Source organism: Neophocaena asiaeorientalis, unplaced genomic scaffold (genome assembly GCF_003031525.2).
Source record: "Neophocaena asiaeorientalis asiaeorientalis breed wild unplaced genomic scaffold, Neophocaena_asiaeorientalis_V1.1 scaffold125, whole genome shotgun sequence".
In the NCBI taxonomy this organism is placed as follows: Eukaryota; Metazoa; Chordata; class Mammalia; order Artiodactyla; family Phocoenidae; genus Neophocaena; species Neophocaena asiaeorientalis.
The window spans coordinates 1353133-1378857 of NW_020174425.1; the positions used below are offsets into that span (position 1 = coordinate 1353133).

General features: G+C 34.1%; 1 protein-coding gene across 1 annotated transcript in view; it reads right to left on the bottom strand.

Annotated features, from left to right (window-relative positions):
* The window catches only part of KPNA5 (karyopherin subunit alpha 5), a 42879-nt gene that overhangs the window by 14391 nt on the left and 2763 nt on the right, over positions 1–25725 (bottom strand). Inside the window, exons 2-8 of the mRNA XM_024756678.1 lie at positions 23387–23520; positions 21836–21937; positions 21623–21722; positions 17003–17097; positions 14694–14825; positions 12510–12598; positions 2030–2129 (exon numbers count right to left, since the gene is read on the bottom strand). Of these exons, the coding sequence (XP_024612446.1) occupies positions 2030–2129; positions 12510–12598; positions 14694–14825; positions 17003–17097; positions 21623–21722; positions 21836–21937; positions 23387–23515 (747 nt within the window). The 5' untranslated portion in view covers positions 23516–23520. The remainder of the gene's footprint in view (positions 1–2029; positions 2130–12509; positions 12599–14693; positions 14826–17002; positions 17098–21622; positions 21723–21835; positions 21938–23386; positions 23521–25725) is intronic.

Genomic DNA, 25725 nt, shown 5'->3' on the forward strand with positions numbered 1-25725 from the left:
CCTCTTGCAATTCCCAGCTCCCAGATCTCCAGTGGTATTACCTAGTCAACCCAATCTACCCACCTTCCAATAGGAGAGTGGAAAATCTGTCTCTAGAGAAACAAAACGGTTTTAGAAAACATACTGAAATTTTGAGTTCCTCAAAGAAAATATGGTTTTGCTGCCCAATTATCCTACAACGAAGCCCATAAGATAACAAGCCTGTACACCCATCTTCCAATCAGCTTTTTAGTGCCTGCCTCCTGAGTATTTCCAGCGTGTCAAGGATCACCAGATATATAAGGAGAGCCTCCAGTAGGAAAGAGATCAAGACAAACAAACCATAAACAAAACAAAAATGTAGACAGACATCAGAAAAAAGAAAACTTCCAAAATTATAAATCCACAGATAAGAACATTTGCTGAAACCATAAAAGAACAAAATTCTACATGAAGATGAGCAATCAAAGAACAAACAAAATTATTGTTGAGAATATAAAATATGATTGTGGAAATAAAATTTCAAAAAAATCTGAATGATAAAGGAATCTCTCTCATAGAAAATCACAGAAAATTTACTTAACAAAAGTCTTAAGCCCTATTAATGTGATATTACACTGTAAGTTTGGAATATGTAAGTAAACAAAAAAGACCAAGATTCCTAACTCTAAAGAGTTTACATTTTAGAGGAAGATTTTTTTTAAGTTAATATAAATAATAAACACATATTATGTTAAAAGGTGTTAAAAAATGAGAGTAAAATGTTGGGGTCCGTGGCTGGGGGATAGTGATAGATTACACTAAATACAGTAGTTAGGGTAGAGCTCATGGAACAGGTAACTTCTAAGCAAAGACTTAAAGATGAGGGAATTAGGTAGGTATTAAGCAGTGTCATAGGGCAGTGGCTCTCAAAGTGTGGTCCATGGACCCCCTTGAAAACTTTAGGGGGTCTTTAATGCCAAAACTATTTTCATAATTATACTAACACATAATTGGCCTTTTTCATTTTGTTGACATTTGCATGAAAAATATAAAAGAAATGGTGGGTGTCATACAGAGTGAAGTAAGTCAGAAAGAGAAAAACAAGTACCGTATGCTAACACATATATATGGAATCTAAAAAAAAAAAAAAAGGTTCTGATGAACCTAGGGGCAGGACAGGAATAAACATCCAGAGGTAGAGAATGGACTTGAGGACACGGGGAGGGGGAAGGGTAAGCTGGGAAGAAGGGAAAAAGTAGCACTGACATATATACACTACCAAATGTAAAATAGCTAGTGGGAAGCAGCTGCATAGCACAGGGAGATCGGCTAGGTGCTTTGTGACCACCTAGAGGGGTGGGATAGGGAAGGTGGGAGGGAGGCACAAGAAAGAGGGGATATATGTATACATATAACTGATTCACTTTGTTATACAGCAGAAACTAACGCAACATTGTAAAGCAATTATACTCCAATAAAGACATTAAGAAAAAAAAGAAAGAAACGGTTGGTAAAACTATCAGCACATTTGCACAAATCAAAGCAGTGATACCAAAATGTACCACAGATCTTTGTATTCTTCATGTCCACACATTTGTAGTTAAAAGTGGGGAGGAAGAATAACCTTGAAGAAGCAGTAAAAATTACTAATTTTATTAAATCTCAACCCTTGAATATATGTCTTCTGAATATATTGTGAGATAAAATGGGAAATACACATAGAACACTTCTGCATATCAAAAAAGTAAGATGGTGATCCCCAGGAAAAACACTCATTTGAGTTACAAGCTGAATTAGCTATTTTTTCCCATGGGAATATCATTTTTACTTAAAAGACTGTTAATCGTTACTCAGTCTTAGATATTTGGCAGACATTTTTTTTTGGAAAATAAAGTGAGCCTTTCCATTGTATATCTTTTGATTTTATGTATGTGCAAATATTGTCTAGTCAATAAAAAAAGTAATTACTAAAAAAAGAGTAAAGTCCCTTTAATCTCTAAAACTCTATAATAAGGAGAGTTAAAAGTTTATGTAGACAGATTCCTTAATTTGTGTATTTTACAAATACCTTACTAAAGTTTGGAGGAGGATTTTTGCCTCTACATAAATTTGAGAGGGCCCATACTGCATTTCTGGTTGTTGTAAGTCTGCTTGAATTTGTTAATAACCTGCCAAGAAAAAGAAAAAAGGAATTGTCACTTTACATTCATTTTTCCTCTTTAGCTGTTTTCTACTATCATAACATAAAAATTCTTAATATATTTTATAAGGAATTCAAACCGACCTGGTAAAATAGGAAAAGGAATTTTAAAAAATTCATTATATTTCCAGAAACAAAAATAAACATATCACAGCTCTATTTCGAAAATTTTAAAAATATGACCTGAATGGATTCTTATAGGACATAAAACATGTTCAAAATAAAGAGTGCCATGGTAAACTGACTTATTAATTTCTATATATTTTAAAAAGAGTATATTATTAGATTACTTTTTTTAACTGTGAAAATAATACACTATACAAATTCATGAAGTAAGGACTACACAGTCAAAGTGAATGAAGATCAGCTGTTGAGAAGAGATAGTTTGTTTTCTTTTGTTTTGTTTTAAACAGATTGCCTATCTTAGTATTTTCATTTGCAACCTGCTATCAACCTGCTAGAAGTACAGAGAACCTAGCTTTAAAAAAAATTCTTGTTCTGGAGTGACTTCAGCAAAAAGGGTAGAGAAGGGAACTCTGGGGGCCTATCCTTCCCCAAAACACCAAAAATATTTTGCAAACTCTGTCAGAATCAACTTTATCAGAACTCTCCAAGAAAGTAAAAGTTCACAATAAGCAAGTAAACTTTTAATCAGGAAGGGGCTGAAATGTGGTAGGAAAGCTTTCTGGCAATATAACTTGCCTTTGCCCAATCCCCTCCCCAGCCTGGAAGCAACCTTGAAGACAAAAGCTGGAGTTCCCACTGTGAGTTCTGGTTCCAAAAGGGGCTATGGAGACTTTGTTTCCAAGGAATTGTGTTTCTCTGTTTTGACCTGTCTGGGTACTCCCTGAAGGACCAATGAAGGGCTTGCCTTTGTTTTGCCTAACCAGGAACTCGCTCATTAAGATGAATGAATATCTGATTTGTCATCAAAAACCATGGAGGACAGAAGGCAATAATATATTTGAAGGGCTGAAAGAAAACTGTCAAAGAAGAATTCAATATCCAGCAAAATTACACTTCAAAAATGAAAGAACAACAAAAGCTGAGGAAATTCCATCACTAGTAGATCTGCTTTATAAGAATAACTATAATAACTAAAATATCCTGAAATAAAAGGACAATAAATAATGACTCAAGACCATATGAAGAAATAACATAACTAAAAATAACTACACAGGTAAATGTAAAAGGCAGTATTATTTTATTTTTGGTTTATAATTTCTCTTTTTTCTATGATTTAAAAGATACATACATAGAGCAATAATTACAAATCTATGCTAACAGGCACACAATGTTTAATAATGTAATTTGTGACAACAGTAACTTATTGTACGACAGAGATGTAAAGGAACAGAGTTTTTGTATAATATTGAGACTAAATTGGTATAAATTCAAAGTTGTTGTTACTTTGTTAGTTGTACTCCTTAGATTAACCATTAAGAATATAACTAAAAAATATACTAAGAAAGAAATGAGAAGTAAATCAATACAGTATATTACCAAAAAAAAAAAACAATTAAACACAAAAGAAGGTAAGAAGGAAGGAACTGAGGAGCGAAAAAAGATTTAAGCCATAAGACACACAGAAAACAACAAAATGGTAGAAGTACTTCCCCATCAGTATTTACACTGAATGTAAATGGACTAAACTCTTGACTTAGAATTAAAAGGCAATGACTGGCAGCATGCATTAAAAAAAACAGAACAAAAACAATTCATGAACCATCTGTAACGCACTCACAAGACACTCCTTTTATTTTATTTATTTATTTAAATTTGTGTGTGTGTGTGTGTGGTACGCGGGCCTCTCACTGTTGTGGCCTCTCCCGTTGCAGAGCACAGGCTCCAGATGCGCAGGCTCAGCGGCCATGGCTCACGGGCCCAACCGCTCTGCAGCATGTGGGATCTTCCCAGACCGGGACACAAACGTGTGTCCCCCGCATCAGCAGGCGAACTCTCAACCACTGCACCACCAGGGAAGCCCAAGACACTCATTTTACATTCAAAGATACAAACAGGTTGAAAGTGAAAGGGTGGAAGAAACATTCCATGCAAGTAATAATCCAAAGAGAGCCAGGGGAGCTATACTAGCATGAGAAAAATGGATTTAAGTCAAAAATTGTTTAAGAGATAAAGAAGAACATTATATATTGATAAGAATGACAATCCATCATGAAGTTATAACACATAGCAACAGAGCAAGCATACAAAGCAAAAATTGACAGAATTGAAGAGAGAAATAGACAGCTATAGAATCATTGTTAAAAACCTCAATATAGGGCTTCCCCAGTGGTACACTCCATGTAGGATCAGAAAGCAAATCTGATATATTTTCAAAGATTGATATCATATAGAGCACAACAAAATGAAACAAAAAAATCACTAAAAGAAGGAAAATTGGAAAATTCACAAATATGTGGAAATTAAGTAACATATTCTTACACAACCAATGGGTCAAAAAAACTCCCAAGGAAATTAGGAAATACTTCGAAATAAATGAAAATGAAAACCCAACACGCTAAAACCTACAGAATGCAGTGAAAGCTCAGAGGGAAAATTATAGCTGAAAACACCTACATGAAAAAAGAAGATCTCAAAAAAATATAACATAAACCTTCATCTCAATTAAGAAACTAAAAAAATTAAAGCAAACAAAACCCCAAGCTAGCAGAAGGAAGGCAATAATAAAGAGCAGAAATAAATGAAATAGAGAAGAGAAAAACAGTAGAGAAAATGAACTAAAGTTGATTCTTTGAAAGAAAAATCAACAAAATAAACTTTTACCTAGACTGACAAAGAAAAAAAGACTTAAATTAGGAATGAAAGTGGTGATATTACTACTTATCTTTCGGAAATACAAATAACTATAAGAGAATACTATGAACAATTGTAAGCCAACAAACTGGATAACCTAGAAGAAATGAACAATTTCTCAGAAACACATGAACTACCATGACTCAAGATGAAACAGAAAATCTAAATAGATACATAACAATATAAGATACTGAACCAGTAATCAAAAATTTTCCAATAAAGAAAAGTCCAGCACAAGACAGCTTCACTGGTAAGTTCTACTAAACATTAAAGAAATCCTTCTCAAACTCTTCCAGGAAATAGAAGAGAACATTCATACCATTTTTTTTTTTTTACATCTTTATTGGAGTATAACTGCTTTACAATGGTGTCTTAGTTTCTGCTTTATAACAAAGTGAATCAGTTATACATATATATATTTTCCCATATCTCTTCCCTCTTCCATCTCCCTCCCTCCCATCCTCCCTATCCCACCCCTCTAGGTGGTCACAAACCACCAAGCTGATCTCCCTGTGCTATGCAGCTGCTTCTCACTAGCTTATCTTTTACATTTGGTAGTGTATATATGTCCATGCCACTCTCTCGCTTTGTCACAGCTTACACTTCCCCTCCCCATATCGTCAAGTTCATTCTCTAGTAGATCTCTGTCTTTATTCCTGTCTTACCCCTAGGTTCTTCATGACATTTATTTCCTTAAATTCCATATATATGCATTAGCATATGATATTTGTTTTTCTCTTTCTGACTTACTTCACTCTGTATGACAGACTCTAGGTCCATCCACCTCATTATAAATAGCTCAGTTTCGTTTCTTTTTATGGCTGAGTAATATTCCATTGTATATATGTGCCACATCGTCTATCCATTCATCCAATGAACTCTCTTTCTTGGGTCGATCCCTTGATCATTATGTAGTGTCCTCCTTTGTCTCTTCTAATAATCTTTATTTTAAAGTCTATTTTGTCTGATATGAGAATTGCTACTCCAGCTTTCTTTTGGTTTCCATTTGCATGGAATATCTTTTTCCATCCCCTCACTTTCAGTCTGTACATGTCTCTAGGTCTAAAGTGGGTCTCTTGTAGACAGCATATAAACAGGTCTTCTTTTTGTATCCATTCAGCCAGTCTGTGTCTTTTGGTGGGAGCATTTAATCCATTTACATTTAAGGTAATTATCGATATGTATGTTCCTCTTCCCATTTTCTTAATTGTTTTGGGTTTGCTATTGTAGGTCTTTTCCTTCTCTTGTGTTTCTTACCTAGAGAAGATCCTTTAGCATTTGTTGTAAAGCTGGTTTGGTGGTGCTGAACGCTCTCAGCTCTTGCTTGTCTGTAAAGGTTTTAATTACTCCATCAAATCTGAATGAGTTCCTTACTGGGTAGAGTAATCTTGGTTGTAGGTTTTTCTCCTTCATCACTTTAAATATGTCCTGCCAGTCCCTTCTGGCTTGCAGAGTTTCTGCTGAAAGATCAGCTGTTAACCTTATGGAGATTCAAGGGAATTATTTTTATTTGTTTTTCCCTTGCTGCTTTTTCTTTGTATTTAATTTTTGACAGCTTGATTAATATGTGTCTTGGCGTGTTTCTCCTTGGATTTAATTTTTTTAAGTAAAAAAAAACAAAAACTGATGGATAGAACCCTAGGACAAATGGTGAAAGCAAAGCTATACAGACAAAATCTCACCCAGAAGCATACACATACACACTCACAAAAAGAGGAAAAGGGGAAAAAATAATAAATCTTGCTCTCAAAGTCCACCTCCTCAATTTGTGATGATTCGTTGTCTATTCATGTACTCCACAGATGCAGGGTACATCAAGTTGATTGTCGGTATTTAATCCACTGCTCCTGAGGCTGCTGGGAGAGATTTCCCTTTCTCTTCTTTGTTCGCACAGCTCCCGGGGTTCAGCCTTGGATTTAGGCCCACCTCTGCGTGTATGTCGCCGGAGGGCATCTGTTCTTCGTTCATACAGGACGGGGTTAAAGGAGCCGCTGATTCGGTGGCTCCGGCTCACTCAGGTAGGGGAAGGGAGGGGTATGGAGTGCAGGGCGAGCCTGTGTTGGCAGAGGCCAGTGGGACGTTGCACCAGCCTGAGGCGCGCCATGTGTTCTCCCAGGGAAGTTGTCCCTGGATCCCGAGACCCTGGCAGTGGTGGGCTGCACAGGCTTCCGGGAGGGGATGTGTGGATAGTGACCTGTGCTTGCACACAGGCTTCTTGGGGGCTTCAGCAGCCCCCTTAGCATCTCATGCCCATCTCTGGGGTCCGCGCTGTTAGCCGCGGCTCGCACCTGTCTCTGGAGCTCCTTCAAGCAGCGCTCTTAATCCCCTCTCCTCGCACACCAGGAAACAAAGAGGGAAGAAAGTCTCATGCCTCTTTGGCAGGTCCGGACTTTTTCCTGGACTCCCTCCCAGCTAGCCGTGGTGCAGTAACCCCTTCCGGCTGTGTTCACACCACCAGTCCTCTGCCTGCGCTCCGACCGAAGCCCAAGCCTCAGCTCACAGCCCCGCCCGTCCCAGTGGGTGAGCAGACAAGCCTCTCGGGCTGGTGAGTGCTGGTCGGCACCGATCCTCTGTGCGGAAATCTCTCCACTTTGTCCTCTGCACCCCTGTGGCTGTGCTCTCCTCCGCGGCTCTGAAGCTTCCCCCCTCCGGCACCCACAGTCTCCGCCCGTGAAGGGACTTCTAGTGTGTGGAAACCTTTCCTCCTTCACGGCTCCCTCCCACTGGTGCAGGTCCTGTCCCTATTCTTTTGCCTCTGTTTATTCTTTTTTCTTTTGCTGTACTCAGGTACGTGGGGAGTTTCTTGCCTTTTGGGAGATCTGAGGTCTTCTGCCAGCGTTCAGTAGGTGGTCTGTAGGAGTTGTTCTACGTGTAGATATATTTCTGATGTATCTGTGGAGAGGAAGGTGATCTCCGCGTGTTACTCTTCCGCCATCTTTCCCCGGCCCGCCGTCCCCACAACTGTCGCGGCTTTGGCCGCTGGGGCCCCTCCAGATCCAGCAGCTTCAGTGAGGCCGCCCTCCCCTCGGGCTCTGGGGCAGTTCTGTGATGGCGGAGGAAAGAGACCCCAAGCTGCGAGTTCCAGCTGTGCCCTACCTTGTTTTATGAGGCCAGCATTACCCTGATATCAAAGCCAAAGACATCACAAGTATGTATGTATATTCCTAGTAGATACGAAAAATCTTTAACACAATTCTAGGAAACTGAATCCAGCAACATATTAGAAGGATTATACACTATGAACTAATGGGATTTATCCCAGGAATGCAAAGATGATCCAATGAACAATAGCAAACAATATAATACACCACAGTAATAGCATAAAGGAAAAAAACATGTGATGGTGTCGACACAGAAAAAGCGTTTAACAGATCCCAACACCTTTTCATGATAAAAACATTCAACAACCTAGGAATATAAGGAAACCACCTCAATATGATAAAGGATATTTATGAAAAACCCACAGCTAACATCATTCTTAATGGTGAAAGAGTGATAAAAAACAAGACAAAGATACCTGCTTTTCCCACTTTTATGCAACGCTGTACTGGAAGCTCTAGCCAGAGCAATCAGGCAATAAAAAGAAATAAAAGGTATCCAAATTGGAATGGAAGAACTATCACTATTCACAGGTGACATGACCTTATATATAGAAATCCAAAAAAATGCACACAAAAAAACTAATAGTGCTAATAAATGAATTCAACAACAATGGTGCAGGATACAAGATCAACACACAAAAATCAACTGTATTTCCATACATTGGGTACTGAACAAGTCAAAAAATCCAAGAAATAACTGCATCTAAAATTGCATCAAGGAGAATAAAATACTTAAAGATGAAATTTAACCAAGACCTGTAAAGTAAAAACTATGAAATATTGTTGAAAAAATTAATGAATACTTAATTATATTAAAAGATATCACATGTTCACAGATGGAAGACTTGATTTTGTTACAACAGAAATACTCCACAAAGTGATGTGATATACAACTTCAATGAAATTGCTATCAAAATGCCAATGGTATTTTTTAGAAATGGAAAAGTGAGGCATCAAATCTGCATGGAATTACAAGGAACTTTGAACAGCTAAAACAACATGGAAAAAAAATTTGAAGGTAAACTGAAGGACTCACACCTCCTGATTTCAAAACTTACCATAAAAGCTACAGTAATCAAAACAGTTACTGGCATAAGGACAGACGTACAGATCAGTGGAACAGAATGTAAGAATCCAGAAATAAACTCACACATGGATGGTCAACTCATATTCACCAAGGGTGTCAAGACCATTCAATGAGGAAAGAACAGTCTCTTCAACCAATCATGCTGGAACAAGTGGATGTCCACATATACCTCATGTCATATAAAAAAAATAGCTCTAGATGGATCAAAAATGCAAATATAAGAGATAAAACTATAAAACTCTTATTAGAAGAAAACAAAAGGGTTTCATGACCCTAGATTTGGCAATGGTTTCTTACAAATGACACCAAAAACATAAGCAACAAACGAAAAAAATAGATAAATTGGACTTCAGCAAAATTAAAAACTTTGTGAATCAAGAAAATTATCAAGAGTGAAAAGGCAACCCAGAGAATGCAAAAAATATTTTAAAATCATATACCTGACAAGAATCTATCCAGAATATATGAAGAATTCTTATAACTCAACAACAAAAAGACAAATAACTGAATTTAAAAATATGCAAAGAGTTAGATATTTCTCCAAAGAAGATACACAAATAGCCAACAAATGTATGAAAAGATGTTCAGTGTCATTAGGAAATGCAAATCAAAGCAAAATGAGATACCACCTCACATCCACTAGGATGGCTTAAATCAGAATAACAGACAAATGTTGGTGACAAAGTGGAGAAACTGGAACCCTCACACACTGCTGGTGGAAATGTAGAATGGTGCAGCTACTGTGGAAAAAGTTGGTGGTTCCTAAAAAGTTAAAGATAGCATTACTACATTACCCAGAAATTCCACCGGTAGGTAATACGTAAAAAGAATTGAAAACTGGTGTTCAAACAAAACTTGTACACGAACATTCATAGGAGTACTATTCACAGTAGTCAAAAGGTGGGAATAATCCAAATGACCATCAACTGACGAATGTACCACAAAATGTGGTACATCCATACAATGGAATATTATTTAGCTATAAGAAGAACAAAGTATTGATACATGCTACCATATGAATGAACCCTGAAAACCATATGTTAAGTGAAAGAAGCCAGACACAAAAGGTCACACCCTATAATGATTTCATTTATATGAAATATCCAGAATAGGTAAATACATAAAGACAGAAAGAAGATTAGTGGTTTCCAAGGACTGAGGCACTGGAAAAAGGGGATGTGACTGCTTAATGGGTATTGGGGTTTTGTCTGGGGTGATAAAAAGTTCTAGAACTAGATAGTGGTTATGATTGCAAAACACTATGAATGTACTTACTGGCAGTAAATTGTATACTTTAAAATGGCAAATTTTATACTGTGTATATTTTATCACACACACAAAAAATATGTTCTAAAGGTTTTCCTATAAACAGTCTGAAGCCTCCTAAAACCATAACTCATTTAGAAATAAATTAGTTACACTGATTTTCTATATCAGGGGTTGACAAACTTTTTCAGTAAATACTTCTGGCTTCACAGGCCTTTCTCTGTTGCAACTATGAACTCTGCTGATGTAGCATGAAAGCAACTATAGACATTAAGTAAGCAAACTGATGTGACTGTGTTCCAATAAAATTTAATTTTCAAAAACAGGGGACAGGCCAAATTTGGCCTGAAGACTGTAGTTGCCAAGCTGTGATGTATACTATTTTTCTTCACTTGTATTAATGGGATTATTAGGAGAAATTGCAAATCTTTTCTTGTCCAGATTTGCTGTATTATAAATTAAAGTTGAATTAAATTAAAACAACAAAGCTATATCAGTATAGAAAGTCCATAGACGCAAAAGCCTTATATTTACTGAGAATAAAACAAATTGAAACTCCCCAAGGCAGAATTGATAAAACCATATTATATTAATAGAAATTTTATGTATACTTAAGCATTAGCTAAATGTGAATTTTAGTGTGAACTACAGATTATCCATTAGCTTTTTTAAGTTAATACCATTCTTCCTTTTGACCAACTACAGTGAGAACATCTGGCAGCTAACTTGACATTACTTCCTTTTTATGACCTTTCTCAATTTTTTAATGAACTTTGAAACTTTCTAAACCTACTCTTTTTCTGAAATTTATTATGTTTATAAACAGGACTACATAGCTGGGTACTAATTGTTTGTCATTAGTTTTTTTTTTAGTTTGGTTTCTTTAGTCATAATTAAATGCTCCTTAGAACATTTAAAGGGATTAGAACTTATAAACACTTACTGTTTCATAAACCATTACCAACTTGAGATATTAACAAATAATAAAATGACCTAGAGACAGAGAGCAAAAGTGAAAAGAGAAACAAAGTGCTCACAGTTAATCTACAAACCATATAATTAGGCCAAAAAAGTCTCAAATTGAAAATTTGAGAGATGTTTTTAATAGTATGAACTTCAAAATAACTCTGATATTGAACCCTGAATCAGTGTTTTCCTTCATGGCTCAACTAAATTCTCAAATACCATAAAGCTTAACTCTGGATAAGCCCAAAGTAAATGAAATCACAAGTGGTTCAGTGGCCTCCACATAGTAGGTACTCAATGTTAGTTGAGTGAAATGATGCTGAGAAATCCATTTTGTCCATGGAAAGTTACGCTCTCTAAAATAATAAAATATCTTTTACAAAATCATATCTAAAAATGTATTCTTCCTATCCAATTTCTCAGCTTGGAAAGGATGGAGAATGGGCTAGAAATGATAAGAGTAAAATTTTCCCTTTCAATTAGTTTTCCCTTTTTCACTATTTACCACTGGCATTTAGCCTAAATAAAAATTCTCTTAGTAAATGATAACCAACATAAAGAAACCTATCTTTCAAATAATTTTATATCATTTCTGTAAAGAACCTTACATTATAGGGTAATTTCTTTTTTAAAAAAAGTATAAGGTATTTGAAAAAGAAACCACTAGCTAAGTCATTTTAAGTAAAATTCCAATTCTGAAAGAAAACTCTTTGTTCTCTGAACATTTCAAAATCAAATATGAAAACCTGACACCCTCAATACATCATCTGTTCATGTATTAAATACTCCCTGCTTTAGCAACTTTTATTGTATTAAAAACTACTACTTATCCTTGCTTTGTAGAATAATTATATTAGCAGAGTAAGCATCAAGTAAGCAAGGACCACTGTGAAGTGTGGCGTAAGAGAACATAAAAGACAGATATGATACAACTGGAAAATTTTTGTTGTTGTTAGTCTTACGTACTTTCAAGCTATTTCAGGCTTGGATAAACATAAGCGAAATTTAAAAGTATCACTGAAGAACTTAATTGTGTATGTAGTAATAGAGTGTAGAAAACAGTCTGCTTTTCCCAAAGTAGTATTTAATCATGATAACTTAAAGTACTTACTCTAAAAGAGGTGGAAGTATTTCACAATTCAAAACAAAATCTCTGCATTCTGCATTGTCACCAGCAATATTACCAAGTGCCCAAACAGCCTTAGAAAAATAAGAAAAAAAGATTCTTTTATGACAATATCTTAAATAAGATGCTCTCTCTTAAGAATGAGATTTTAGTGTAGAAGGAAAAAAGTGATAGTTTTCAAGACGTTAAAACAAAACATGCTAGTAGGAAACAAGAAAGGAAAACTTTAAAAGTACCTTTAATAATATTTTTAGTCAAATTGAAGCATAGGGCACTTAAAAACTTTTTCTTACATGCTAGTGAAATGTTTATTCTGTTCAACAAAGAGATAGTTTGTCTACTCTGAATCTACATGGAGAGACAAAATAGAGTTGACCCTTGAACAATGAGGGGGTGACGGGCACCAAGCCCTGCACAGTCGAGAATCCATGTATAACTTTACAGTCGGCCCTCCTTATCCAAGGTCCTGCATTTACAGATTCAACCAACCTCAGACTGCATAGTACTGTAGTACGTATTTATTACAAAAAATCCATGTGTAAGTGAACCGCACAGTTCAAACCTGTTGTTGTTCAAGGGTCAACTGTATATCTACATTTAGTGAATCTTCCAATTACCTATGCTAGAGGTTTGCTCCTATGCCAAGGAATCCACTCACTGGGAAGGGACTGACTTATAAAAGAGAAAAGGAAGGACAGACAAAGCATAGGAAAGGAAGGTAAAGTTAATGTGAGAATTGGCTTGAATTGATGCTTGAAAATAAGTTTAGAGTTAGTCCAGCTTAAATAAATGGTAGTAAAAGATTATTCAAATATTAAATTTCAATTAGATGAGAAATTACACAGATGCAGATGATCATTATATTCTCATTTCAAGCTCTTCATATAAGTATAAAAGTAGACATTAAGTTACTTTTTCAATTGGGAAAATTTTATTTTAACATCTAAAATATGCATTAATTTTTTTTTTTTTTTTTTTTTTTTTTTTTGACAGGCTCCGGACGCGCAAGCTCAGCTGCCATGGCTCACGGGCTCAGCCGCTCCGCATCACGCAGGATCCTCCCGGACCGGGGCACGAACCCGTGTCCCCTGCATCAGCAGGCAGACTCTCAACCACTGCACCACCAGGGAAGCCCTGCATTAATATTTTTAACATCTACTCTAGACCTACGCTTATTGTCTATTTTTTTAAGAAAAAGTTTTTAAAGTGATGACATTTTGCAACCTGTGAAGTATTTTGTTGGTGGGGATATAAATTTGTTAACATTTTTGGAAGTCTACTTTGAAATATGTAATAAGAACTTAAAAATTTTTTCTTTGACTGAGTAAAGTCATTTTTCCCTAATGAAATAATCAAGGTACATGTTTATGTCAAGTCATATTAATATCAAGACCGATATACAATGATGTTCATCACAATATTATTAATACTAATAAGCTAGAAATAACTCAAATGTACAACTATTGAGGAACAGATAAATTATGGTACCTACCTGAATGGATAATGAGTAATCAGTAAAATTTTCTTGGAAGAATAATTAATGCTGTATGCAAAGGCTCTCAATACTAGTGTTAAGTGGGAAAAAAATATACACATAAAAATATAAACAAACAGATGGAATGGTAGAGAGATCTACAGATCAATTTGCATGAAAATGATCCAAAACGAAAATATAAAAACATTTGACTTTCTCTGGATGGAACAAATTATATGTGATTAAATTTTCCCTGTTACAACAACTATGAGAAAGTTTAATCTAAAATGGTTCATTCAAAATAATGTGATGTATTAAAAAGAAACAATGAAATAATCTACATACATGCAAAGAACAAGGAATCAGACTGGCCCAAGTTTAAAACCTGGTTCAGCCATTCACTGTGACTTCAGGTAGATTACTAACTTTTCTGGGTCTCACTCAGTATGCTCTTTTATAAATGGGAATAGTAATTCCCAATAGCTGAGATCCCATGTTTACAAAACCCAGGATTATGCCTAAGACAGTTCATTCTTCCTTCCTTCTAATTTGACAGTAAATAGAAATTATTGTATTCTAATAAATATAAAACACAGGCAACTTGGTAAAACTGAATTTCAAACCATAATCGCAAATGGTACTTTCAAGAGAAAGTTAAAATCTAGTAGATATAATAGGTCAAATTAGAAACTTACCTGTTCTTGAACATCTTCATGCTCTGAATTAAGAAGTTTGATAAAAATTGGAACAGCCCCAGTTTCAATCACTACTTTGGTATGTAGAAAAGTTCCAGATGCTATATTAGTTAATGCCCATGCAGCTTCAAACTAAGGAAAAATAAAAGTAGAATAAATGAAAGCACCCAAAAAATGTCAGAAAGGGGAAGAAAGGAAGAAGAGAGGGAGTAAAGACTTAGCTGAACAAGTCGGAGAGAAAGACTGACTTACGATTAATAAGATTTAATGTGAAATCAGATTTGATAGGTAAAAATGCTTTATTTTTAAAAAAGGACTCTTCAATCTGGAAAAATAAGAACTGAGAAGAATATAATAAAATTTACAAATCATGAGCAATAAATGAACACATTTGAATTTATAATTCATAAAACTCCTAATGTTTACAATTAGGGAGCCAGGTATTCTAAAGCAAGCAGTGCAAAAATAAATGAGACACTACTTAATAGAGTAATAGTATACCTATGGAACTTAGAATCATAAAAGGTATTTTTGTTTCCCTAGGCATCATCTAGTCCTAACCTCCTCACTTAAGAAATAAGAAAATTATAAGTCCAGACAGTTAGGTGATTTGTTCAAGGTCAAAGAGTTCATTATTAGCAGATATCTTTTAAAACATGTGCAGGCCAAAGAAAATTTGTTTGTGGGCCAATCTGGCATGTAGGCCCCCAGTTTGAGGCCTCTCTATTAGATCAATGTTTCGAACTAGCATGTTTCATATGAACTTGGATAATATGGCACAGCATATAGCTGCCCCAGGAGCATACTGCTGAATTTCATTAGGTTTCAAGTATAATGATTTAATAAACACTCAAATCACCAATATTCTTCTTGAATACTGCATGCTCTCTGCACATGTTATTCTCACAACCTGAAATTAATTTTCCTTTTTTCAGCCTGTTAAACTCTCATTCACCCTCAAGACTAGCCATGCGACACTACTAAACCAAAAAAAACCCAGATAAGTTGCCATGTTCTCTGTGCTCCCAAAGCACTCTGTATATTGTTTTGCTAGCACTAACTGTACTATGGTATCACAGATCTGTTTGTGTGTTTGTCTCCCCCAACAGAGTGAAGAATTTCTGCAGAGAGGGACAATATCTTACTCAATTTTTTAACTACAATGCCTTATACAATGTATTGCTTAAACTAACACTCAATTTTATTCATTCGTATTCACTCATTTCTTCTTTCAATCACTTAGAATTAAAGAGCCAAATAAAAAACTAGTTATCAGGAGGTTTAGGTTTTAGTCTGGACTCAGAGCTTATGAATAAGGCAAATGGACTAGATCATGATCTCCCGTCCTTTCAGCACTATCACCTAAAAACTCTGAACACTAATTGACAATAAGACTATACTATGGATAAAAGGGTCTTTTCCTCAGACACCCTTGTTGTAAACATTCTCAACAATTTTTCAGCATAAAGCTCATGATGGTTAATAGTCACAGGTTCAACACATTCTTTTGCTTACACCTAGATGTGAGGACCTTTCCCAAATTACTCAGATAAGTGGAACACAATTCTAAGTTGTAATTTCAACAACTATTACTCAAATATTAGTAAAAGTCCTCCATGACCAACAAGAGCATTGAGAAATTAGGTGTAGGTCTTGTGCAATTCCTGATAGATATAATTCCACCCTGTACACTTACTTAAGAATATTTATAGCAATGAAAGTCAGGAAGAACAATCTTAAACAGTAAAATACCTGCAAACTTCAGTAATTTACTATTAGTAGCCAATTATTTGGAAAACATCTTAAAATTTTCACTATAGTATAACTGAGAAGCAATGCTCTTTAGGACAAACTTAACGTTGGTCACTTTTTAAGTAGATTATACTGATTCGTTCTTTTTTCAAAAAAAGAACTAATCAATCAGATAAAAATGTTTTAAGAGGTACAAGAGTTTATACTAAAAAGTTACAACTTTAGTTAGCTAAGAGCCAAAAAAAATTTAACCATTAACATTTTGATTTATGGTTTTCTAAAACAAAAGTTATTAAAGGTTGACAACTACAAAATTTTTCTTAACATTAGGAATGATTTTATGTATTTTTCCCAAAATTGTTTAATTAAATAACAGTTCCTAGAAAAAATTAGCATTGCAACCTTGACCAAGGCAAGACAGGTAGCACCACCTTTAATTGCCAAGTATTTACTGAATGCTTACAATATACTCAGTACTGTAGAAGCTGCTTTCACTAGACACATTAATCCTATGTCATTTCTGGAAAAAGATTAAGAAAGTAAACTACAGAACTCACTTGTAACGTACAATTTTCATTTCTTTCAAGAAATTTCACAAATCTCTGCACAACTCCTGGTTTCTGTATAACTTGATCAATTGGTGGATTAGGTTCTGAAAATTAAAAAATAATTAAGTTATTACATAGACACAAAAACACAATGATCTGGACCCTATGCCAATTAACAGGGCACATAAAATAACTCTTTCCTAGGTTTCACTGATCCAGTTTAAAACCCTTAGCTGGATGTAGCTGAAGAAAATAAACGTTCTCATAATTGCAATGTTTACTGCAAAAAAAAAAAAAAAAGCAAATTGTTTTTCATTACCATAATGATAAGAAAATTTTAAAATATTTCCTATACAAATATTTATAATTCATAAATTGAATGCTATTTAGGAGGTCACCTTCACAATATGGGAATATTTCAGTCCAATACTCAAAACACCAATCGAAGGATAAAGTGTCTTCTAATTCTTCATAACCATACTCCAATTTCCAGGGATGTCTCTTTCACTATCAACCACGAATTGCCTAATGTCTTTCAGCTAGATAGGTTCTATTTTGTCAGGATATTATTTATTATTTACAAAAATGCTTATTGAAGTACCTAGAATTCTTGATAAATTCTCATGAAATGCTGAGGACTTTTGAGAATCATAAAATCTCTAAGAAATTTTAAAACAAAGATATGTAAATTGAAAACAAAGGTATTTCTGGGACTTCCCTGGCGGTCCAGAGGTTAAGACTCTGCACTTCCAATGCAGGGGGCGCGGGTTCAATCCCTGGTTGGGGAACTAAGATCCCACATGCCGCGGGGCACAGCCAAAACAAAACAAAGATATTTTAGCTCCCAATAATATAACTACCAAGAATTCTTTCTCCTCCCTTGGCTTCAGCAACAAATACACTCTTGTGGTTCTCCAGGAACTTCTTCACTGTTGTTCCTTCGGGTTAGTTTGCTCCGTTATTTATTCTCCTCCTAAAAAATTTATTTCTAGGAAATCCCCTCCTAGAAAATCTATTTCTATTTTATTATAGATATTTCTATTTTGCTAATTCAGTTATCACTTATCATTCACAAATCTAACCCCCGTAAATTCTTCTTTCCTAGATTCTGTCCCACGTTTTTAAGTGCTTATGGTTACATTTTTCCCCCACAGCTTCTTTAAAATGTAGCATAAACAAAACCAAACTCATAATATCACTATGCTTATTCCTTCCCCTTGCCCTGTGCCCACCACACAAATTTGTCTGAGCTATCTGTCCACCTGGTTACACGAGAGAAATCTCATTTCCACTTTTGACTCTTCCTTTTCTTAATTCCTGTTTGAGTATGTTACTGATCATAAATAATGTTTAATAAGTAGAATTAACAAATGAATGATAACCATAAAAGGTCTATAAATCCTGCTTGTTTGATACAGAAAAACCTTATTATTAAGTTTTAAGTCAGTTTAAATCTTAGAAATCGTGTTCTCAACTGTTAAGAAAGATTTATTTAGGAATGGACTTCTTGGTAATTCCCTGGCGGTCCAGTGGTTAGGACTCCACGCTTCCGCTGCAGTCCGCATGGGTTCCATTCCTGGTCGGGGAACTAAGATCCCACAAGCTGCATGGTGTGGCAAAAAAATAAAGGAATGGACTTTTTTCTTCCTTTTTTTCTTTTTTCTACAAATCTGCTATCTTTCTAACTTGCTCAAAAATTGGGAGACTTCTGCAAAATTAGTAAAGTTAAAACTATAAAATTTTGTTTGGGTGTTCTAAATGAAAAGTCTGGATTCTTCAAAATGTAAATTCCAGACCATAGCTTAAACTGTTCTTACAGTTATAAAACATCAACAAGATAAAATAATATATATTATTAATGCCTTTATTCCCATCTTAAAAAAAATCAAAACAAAGTTATTAGGTTGTGGTTACCATCTTTACCTTCCAGTTCTTTCTCTTTTCCCAAAAGAAAATTCTAAATCTACTTTCCCCTTATTTTTGTAAAGGACAAAATTTTGTCTTGCTCTTTTTGAGCAAAGAAAGGGGAGGTTGAGAAAAGGAAGTAAACATAGAAAATTGGTTTTCTAGTTAGAGGGTGGGGAGAAGTGGGTATTGAGACTACCTGAATATGTAGATAAAGGAATATAGACAAAGATATATATATAGATTTAAGAACCCAAATATGATCTCTTCCTGGGGAATTACTTTACAGTTACTTTCATCTAAAAGAAAGCAATTAAAGTGTGCTTGGATCATCAAGTAATCTAAAAAGTATCGTGAACTTTTAACTTTTACATTGATATTATACTGACAGAATAATAGCCTACCTTATCTTATAAAGGTGATGAACTATTACAGAGAAGACTTAGTCAATATGGCAATGTAAACATAAGTAAAATAGAGGAATATCTGCTTCAGCACTGAAGACTAATCAAGAGTCATCCACAACAAAAAAGCCTTGGAGAAACAAAACTGGTATTGAAGAAAAGAATAATTTGTGATTTACATCTATAAGAGTGGCCATGATAGGGAAGTAAATAACATATTCTAGCAAAAGGTCACTATCATGACTTAAATCAGAGGAGTTCTATTTCTATTTCTAGCTCCAGTTCTAGTTGTAGCTCCTTCCCCATATTTCCTACAGTGATGGATCAAGGAAAATTATAGTAAATCTAATACTCTTCTAGACCTAAAATATTTGGCAGGAACTCACATCAATCAGCAAAAGAAAGTATCTATAATTCCTGACATATGCCCAACCTAGGCAAGCATAATCCCACTACAAGAAACAGAAAAATCATTGAATCTATGAAAAAGATACTATATTTTAAAAGACACAGAACACCCTGAGGAATTAGGAATGAAGATAAAATCTTATGACTAAAGAATTCAATAATGGGGAAGTTGTGGTGTAAAAACTGGTGGCAAACTCTAACATTCTTAAATACAATTAAATCTAAATTAATTCTGTTAATTGGTTATAACATAATACATATGCCAAAAAGAAATCTTAAAAGAGAATATGGTAATATAAAAATTATTGATGTGCTACTTATTAATACATTTAACTTATTTTTTAAATTAATGTTTTAATTTATAAATATTAATCTGACTAAAAAAAATCCAAACTAAAAAACAAAAACTGTGGAATATGGTGAGGAAGAGGAAGCTACTCTTGATTTTATAGGGTCTCCTAACATTGCTAAGCTACTTTTGCTTGGAAGATAAGGGATGGAAAAGGAAAATTAAAAGTACTTATGAAAAAGAACTACAATAAGAAAGCAAAGGTAATAGCCTGTAATCTGTGCTGAACTGAACACAAGATTTCTTTTATTCCTCATACATTACTAAATTTTGTCTTTCAGGAAGATACGGCAGCTAGCCAAGGGCAATTTCAAAATCTTATCAGTTCATGTATACAGCTCAATATAATTAGAATTACTAATCCTATAAATTCCATGTATGAAAGATGAGATAGACTAAGGGATAAATTTTTATTTAATAAGGAATTTTTATAAACTCAATATAATATTGGATAAATAACATAAATAGGCAAATTATAAATTATAATGGTCAATAATAAAAAATATTCAACTTAGGTGCTCAAAAACTGCCACACTATAAGCACTATTATATAACCATCTTTTTTTTTTTAAAGATAGCTGTGTTGGTAAGAATATAGTGAAATGAATATCTGCACAAACTAAAGATGGGAATGTAAATTAATACACTGTTTATTCCCTTTGACCCACGATTTCACTTTTATAAATTCATACTAAGGAAGCTTTAGGTTATACAAGGATTTATGTAGCTTTGCTTATGATAATCAAAATTTGGTGAATCACTTCGCTGTATACCTGAAATTAACACAACATCGTAAATCAACTATACCCCAATATAAAATACAAATTAAATTTTTAAAAGTTCGGAAAAAAATATCTGATTGATTGATTATTCATTTTACAGTCATGCTCTGATGTTAAAAAAATGTCTGAGGGCTTCCCTGATGGCACAGTGGTTAAGAATCCACCTGCCAATGCAGGGGACACGGGTTCAAACCCTGGTCCGGGAAAATTCCACATACCACGGAGTAACTAAGCCCGTGCGCCACAACTACTGAAGCCCACTGACCAAGAGCCTGTGCTCCACAACAAGAGAAGCCACCGCAGTGAGAAGCCCACACACCACAATGAAGAGTAGCCCCTTGCTCGCTGCAACCCAACACAGCCGAAAATAAATTAATTAATTAAAAAAAAAAAAATCAACTGATTTTGACCACAGATGTATGGGTTTATTTCTAGACTTTCAATTTAAAAAAATAAATAAAATAAAAATTTTTTAAAGTCTGAAAAGTATTTCTACAAGAATTTAAAAATATGTATTTCTAACTTTCTTTCTTGGCAATGGGACTAATTTGGGACTATATTTGCTTCTTTAAATCCTTTTATATTTGCAGATATTCTACAATCAACATGTGTTACTTTGATAATATAATGTTTAAAAAAGAGATGTTATTTAAAAATATATTTTAGAGAAAAATTAAGACCTACTGGCAAAGAAAGTGCCCTGAAATAAAAAAATATAATAAATAAAACTGTACTACAAATTCTTGTAAGATCAAATAAGCATACTGAAAATAATTCTTGCCTTTAGAAAGCAGCTTTCTAAATTTCTGTGTTGCTGTTAGTTGTTGATCAGCATTATTAGAAAAAATCATCTGAACCATATCTGTGGTAATAACTTCTTCCTAAAACACAGAAAATACAATTGTTATTTAAATATTTTGCATTAGTAATTTTGCTGTATCATCTCTGTAATACTGTTAAAATATAATTTGAAATACATTTTTGTAATATCTACCTCTGGAATGGGTACAGTGGAACTGATATCCGGATCCTGGATAGGATTTTCTAACATAGATTCATCATTTCTGGGCAAAGAGACATTTCGGCGTTTGAATAACTGTAATAAAGAGAAATAACAATATATTGAGCTTTCCATAAAATAAATTCCCATAGAATTATATTTTTCCTTTACTGAACAAAACAATAATTTTATCATTCAAAATTCTGAATATTTTAGTATTTCTTAATCATCATACCATAACAAATTTATGAGTAGTTTTGGGGCTAAATTAGCTCTTGTCCTGTAGACTGCTTCTTAATCTCAGGTCTTTTACCAATGTCTAATAGCATAAGCAGAGTACACATTTATATTTTTCAGCACTTGGAAAACCACATATGCTTATACTAAATTATGAGATGTCTAAGAAGAAAATCTTAGTTAAAAAGCATATCTGTTATATGAGTGAGATAATGTGGTATATTAACAGAGTTAGTATATTAGATTAACAAGGAATAGAGAGCAGCTCTCAGCAAAGAGGACCCTATGCTTATTAACTCAGGAGTGAATATAAAGAAAAAAAACAGAGGAGGAAAGAGACATGGTCAGGTCACTGAGAAAGATTTATAGGTACATCTCATAAATCAAAATTGACGAAAAAAATCTGGTATCACATACTTTTTGATAGCTAAATAAATTCTGCTGTTCCTCAGTCTGTACACAGTTCTCTTTCTATTCATTTATTCAAGAGATTTTTTTTTTTTGAGTACCTACTGTAATATAGTAGAGACTATGTTAGCTACTACAAATAGGGGAACAACAAATAGTCATATTTCCAAAACAGGCCTTTTTCTACTTTCTTCATTGCTAGTCCTTTTTACACATTAGTTTTAATTCATGTATGTAAGGACCATACCCTCCTAATTATTTATGAATACTCCTAAATTTAGGTATATCCTGGAATGAAAAATGTTGAGATGTATTCTTTTAATTTTTCTATTCCTTATGTCACATATATAAAGTTCAAACAGAGAAGGCTAAGAGGTCTGCCTGATAGACTATAGGAGGAACAGTATGAATAGCATAGGAAAATGATTATAATTAATTTAGGGGCAAGAGCTATGAAAATCATAAAGCAACAAATGAATACAATTAACTTTTTTTAGGGGGCAAATTTTACAATGACAAGTGGAAGTGATCTAAATAGGCTCAAGAGTAAAAATTTCTTAGCACTGGAGCAGAAATATTAATGTAAAAGGTTTATCAATGGAAAGGAGAAGCCATTCTTGCTGGTGATTAAAAATAGCACAGGAAAAGAAAAAAAAAATAAAATAAAAAAAAAAAAAAAAAAAAAAAGAAAGAAAAATAGCACAGGATTCTGATTCGTGAATTTGCTAATATTATTACTGGAGCCTAATAAACTAAAATATATATTTACCCATATTCAATTTCCTAAAACATATTTTTCATTTAAAATTATCTAAAAATTAGCAGCAATAATAATACTACTTCTAAACTCTTTATATAATGTTTTTATGTTAACAGAATTAAATATTTTAAAACACCTACCTGTTCTTCCCTTTTTTGTTTTCGAAGTTGTATTCCTTCTTCTTCTCTTCGTCTACGCATCTCTTGGGGATTTAGGGCTTTATTCTTATAACTTTTCATTCTATAGTTATCTTTCCCTGGACTAGCCATGGCATCTTAAGATTAGGAGAGAAGAAAACAGATACTGATAACTCTCAAAACAACACAAGATATTTACTCTAGGGCAATTAAATTCAGGCTCATGGATTAAATAGACCAACAAAACCCATTCTGAAAATTATGTACAAAGAATACATTTCTTCACCGCCATATCAAAATTGGAGCAAAATGACCAAATATTTTAGAACTTAACTATCAAATAATAGATTTTGGCCTAAACACAAAGTCATTACCCTAATTCAATACCCTAACTGATTCTGAGATGCACTCCCCCATCCCTGGTATTTTAAACTTTCTGTAAGTGAGATGCATCTTAAAATTACTGTCAGCCAGGAACTAATCATGAAATAGTTGGGTAAAAAACTTCTAAATTACAGCTTATGGAAAGATCAAGAAATAACCAGCAATGAATTGTCTTATTTTCAATAAAATATGGTATCAGGCTTCAGTAAGCATACCTCACATATTTATTGGGGTCTGTCTTCTTTCATTTACTTAAGGCACTGCCTAAAGAACTAAAGCCACACAGGTCATGACCTGAGTTATGACTGCCTTACCAGTTTTCAGTACTAGAGTATAATTAGTTCTTTTAAAATACTGAAATACTTCTACTTTATTTTTAAGTAGTTTTATTATAAATGTTTTTTAAAAATTAACATTTATATAAACATTTTAATAAGTACATTTAAAATATATATTTTATATAAATATAAAATTGTATATTTGAATATATATAATAGTTTTAGAAAAAGAATTATAAACACTTCTTAGTATTATATTAATATTTTGGTATTATTGGAAACAAATACAAAATTACTAATACTATAACCTATCCTGCATTTACACATTAAAAAAATCAGTCTAAAGCAGGGTTTCAATTTGAATTTAATATGAGAGATAATTAATGCCTATCTAGAATGTTATTCTGATAAATTCTGATGACATACCCATGTATAGCCAGAGAGAATGCTGTAATCAATTAGCACTTATGAAGTAAACAGGAGAGAAGGAGAGATGGGCATTTATATGCCGTCCCTGATATAGAAGAGCTAGATTAATGAACTGGCAAATTATATTTTAAGTAGTAAAGTACACTAATACATAAGCATTAAATCCTGCGAGAGCACAGAAGACACAGAAACTAACTGTGCCTTAGGGAGTTCTGAAAGTTTTCCCCGTTATCCTGTCTTAAGGATGAGCAAGAATTTGCCAGGGAAGAGGATGAAAGGGGAAAAGGAAGGGAACAAGTATGTCAGACAGAGGGAATATATGTAAACACAGAATTCATGAAGAAGCCTGGCATAAACATGGAACAGTAAGAAATCAAGTGTACCTGAACAAGAGGATGCATGGGAGAAGGGGCAGGAGATAAAGCTGGAAAGGTAGGTAAGAAAACATATGCTTCCTGCAATCTGGTTGAGAAATCTGGACTTGATCCTAAGGAATAGAATTAAAGAAATTAAAGTGAAGGTTGTTTCAAGCTTTGATGATAAAGACCTAAACTATATTAGTAGCTGCGTTGAAAAATATAGAAGACAGATTGATTCCAGAAACATTTCAGAAATTGATTCAATAAGAATTAGAGGCCAAATGAATGTAAGGAATATGCAGTAAGGAAGAAAAAGGAGTTGAGTATGACTCCATGGTTTTTAGTGTGAGCCATTTCAGTATAAGGACAAAATAACCCAAAATAAGGAATACCGATAAAGGAACAGACTGGTGGTTTTGTTTTCTTGCCTCCATGTTTTTGAGATGAAAATACTGCATTCAATTATACAGCAAAAATCACTCTTTCAGTACTATGAATTTGACAAAATGCACAGGCATATAACCAACACAGTAAGATACAGAACAGCTTCATAACTCCCCCCAAAACTTCCTCACGCTGCTCCTATTAGTCCTTCTCCCACTCTTAAAACCTGACAACCACTGATTTGTTTTCTACTTCCATAGATCTGCCTTTTCCTGAATTCCACATACATGAAATAATAACAGTATGTAGTCTTAATTGGCTTCTTTCATTTAGCATAGTGCATCTATAAGTCATCCGTATTGTTGGCACGTATCAATAGATTATTCCTCCTTATTGCTGAGTAATATTCTATTGTACAGATATACCACAGTTTATCCATTCATTTACTGAAGGACATCTAGGTTGTTTCCAGTTTAGGGCAGTTACGAATAAATCTGTTATAAACATT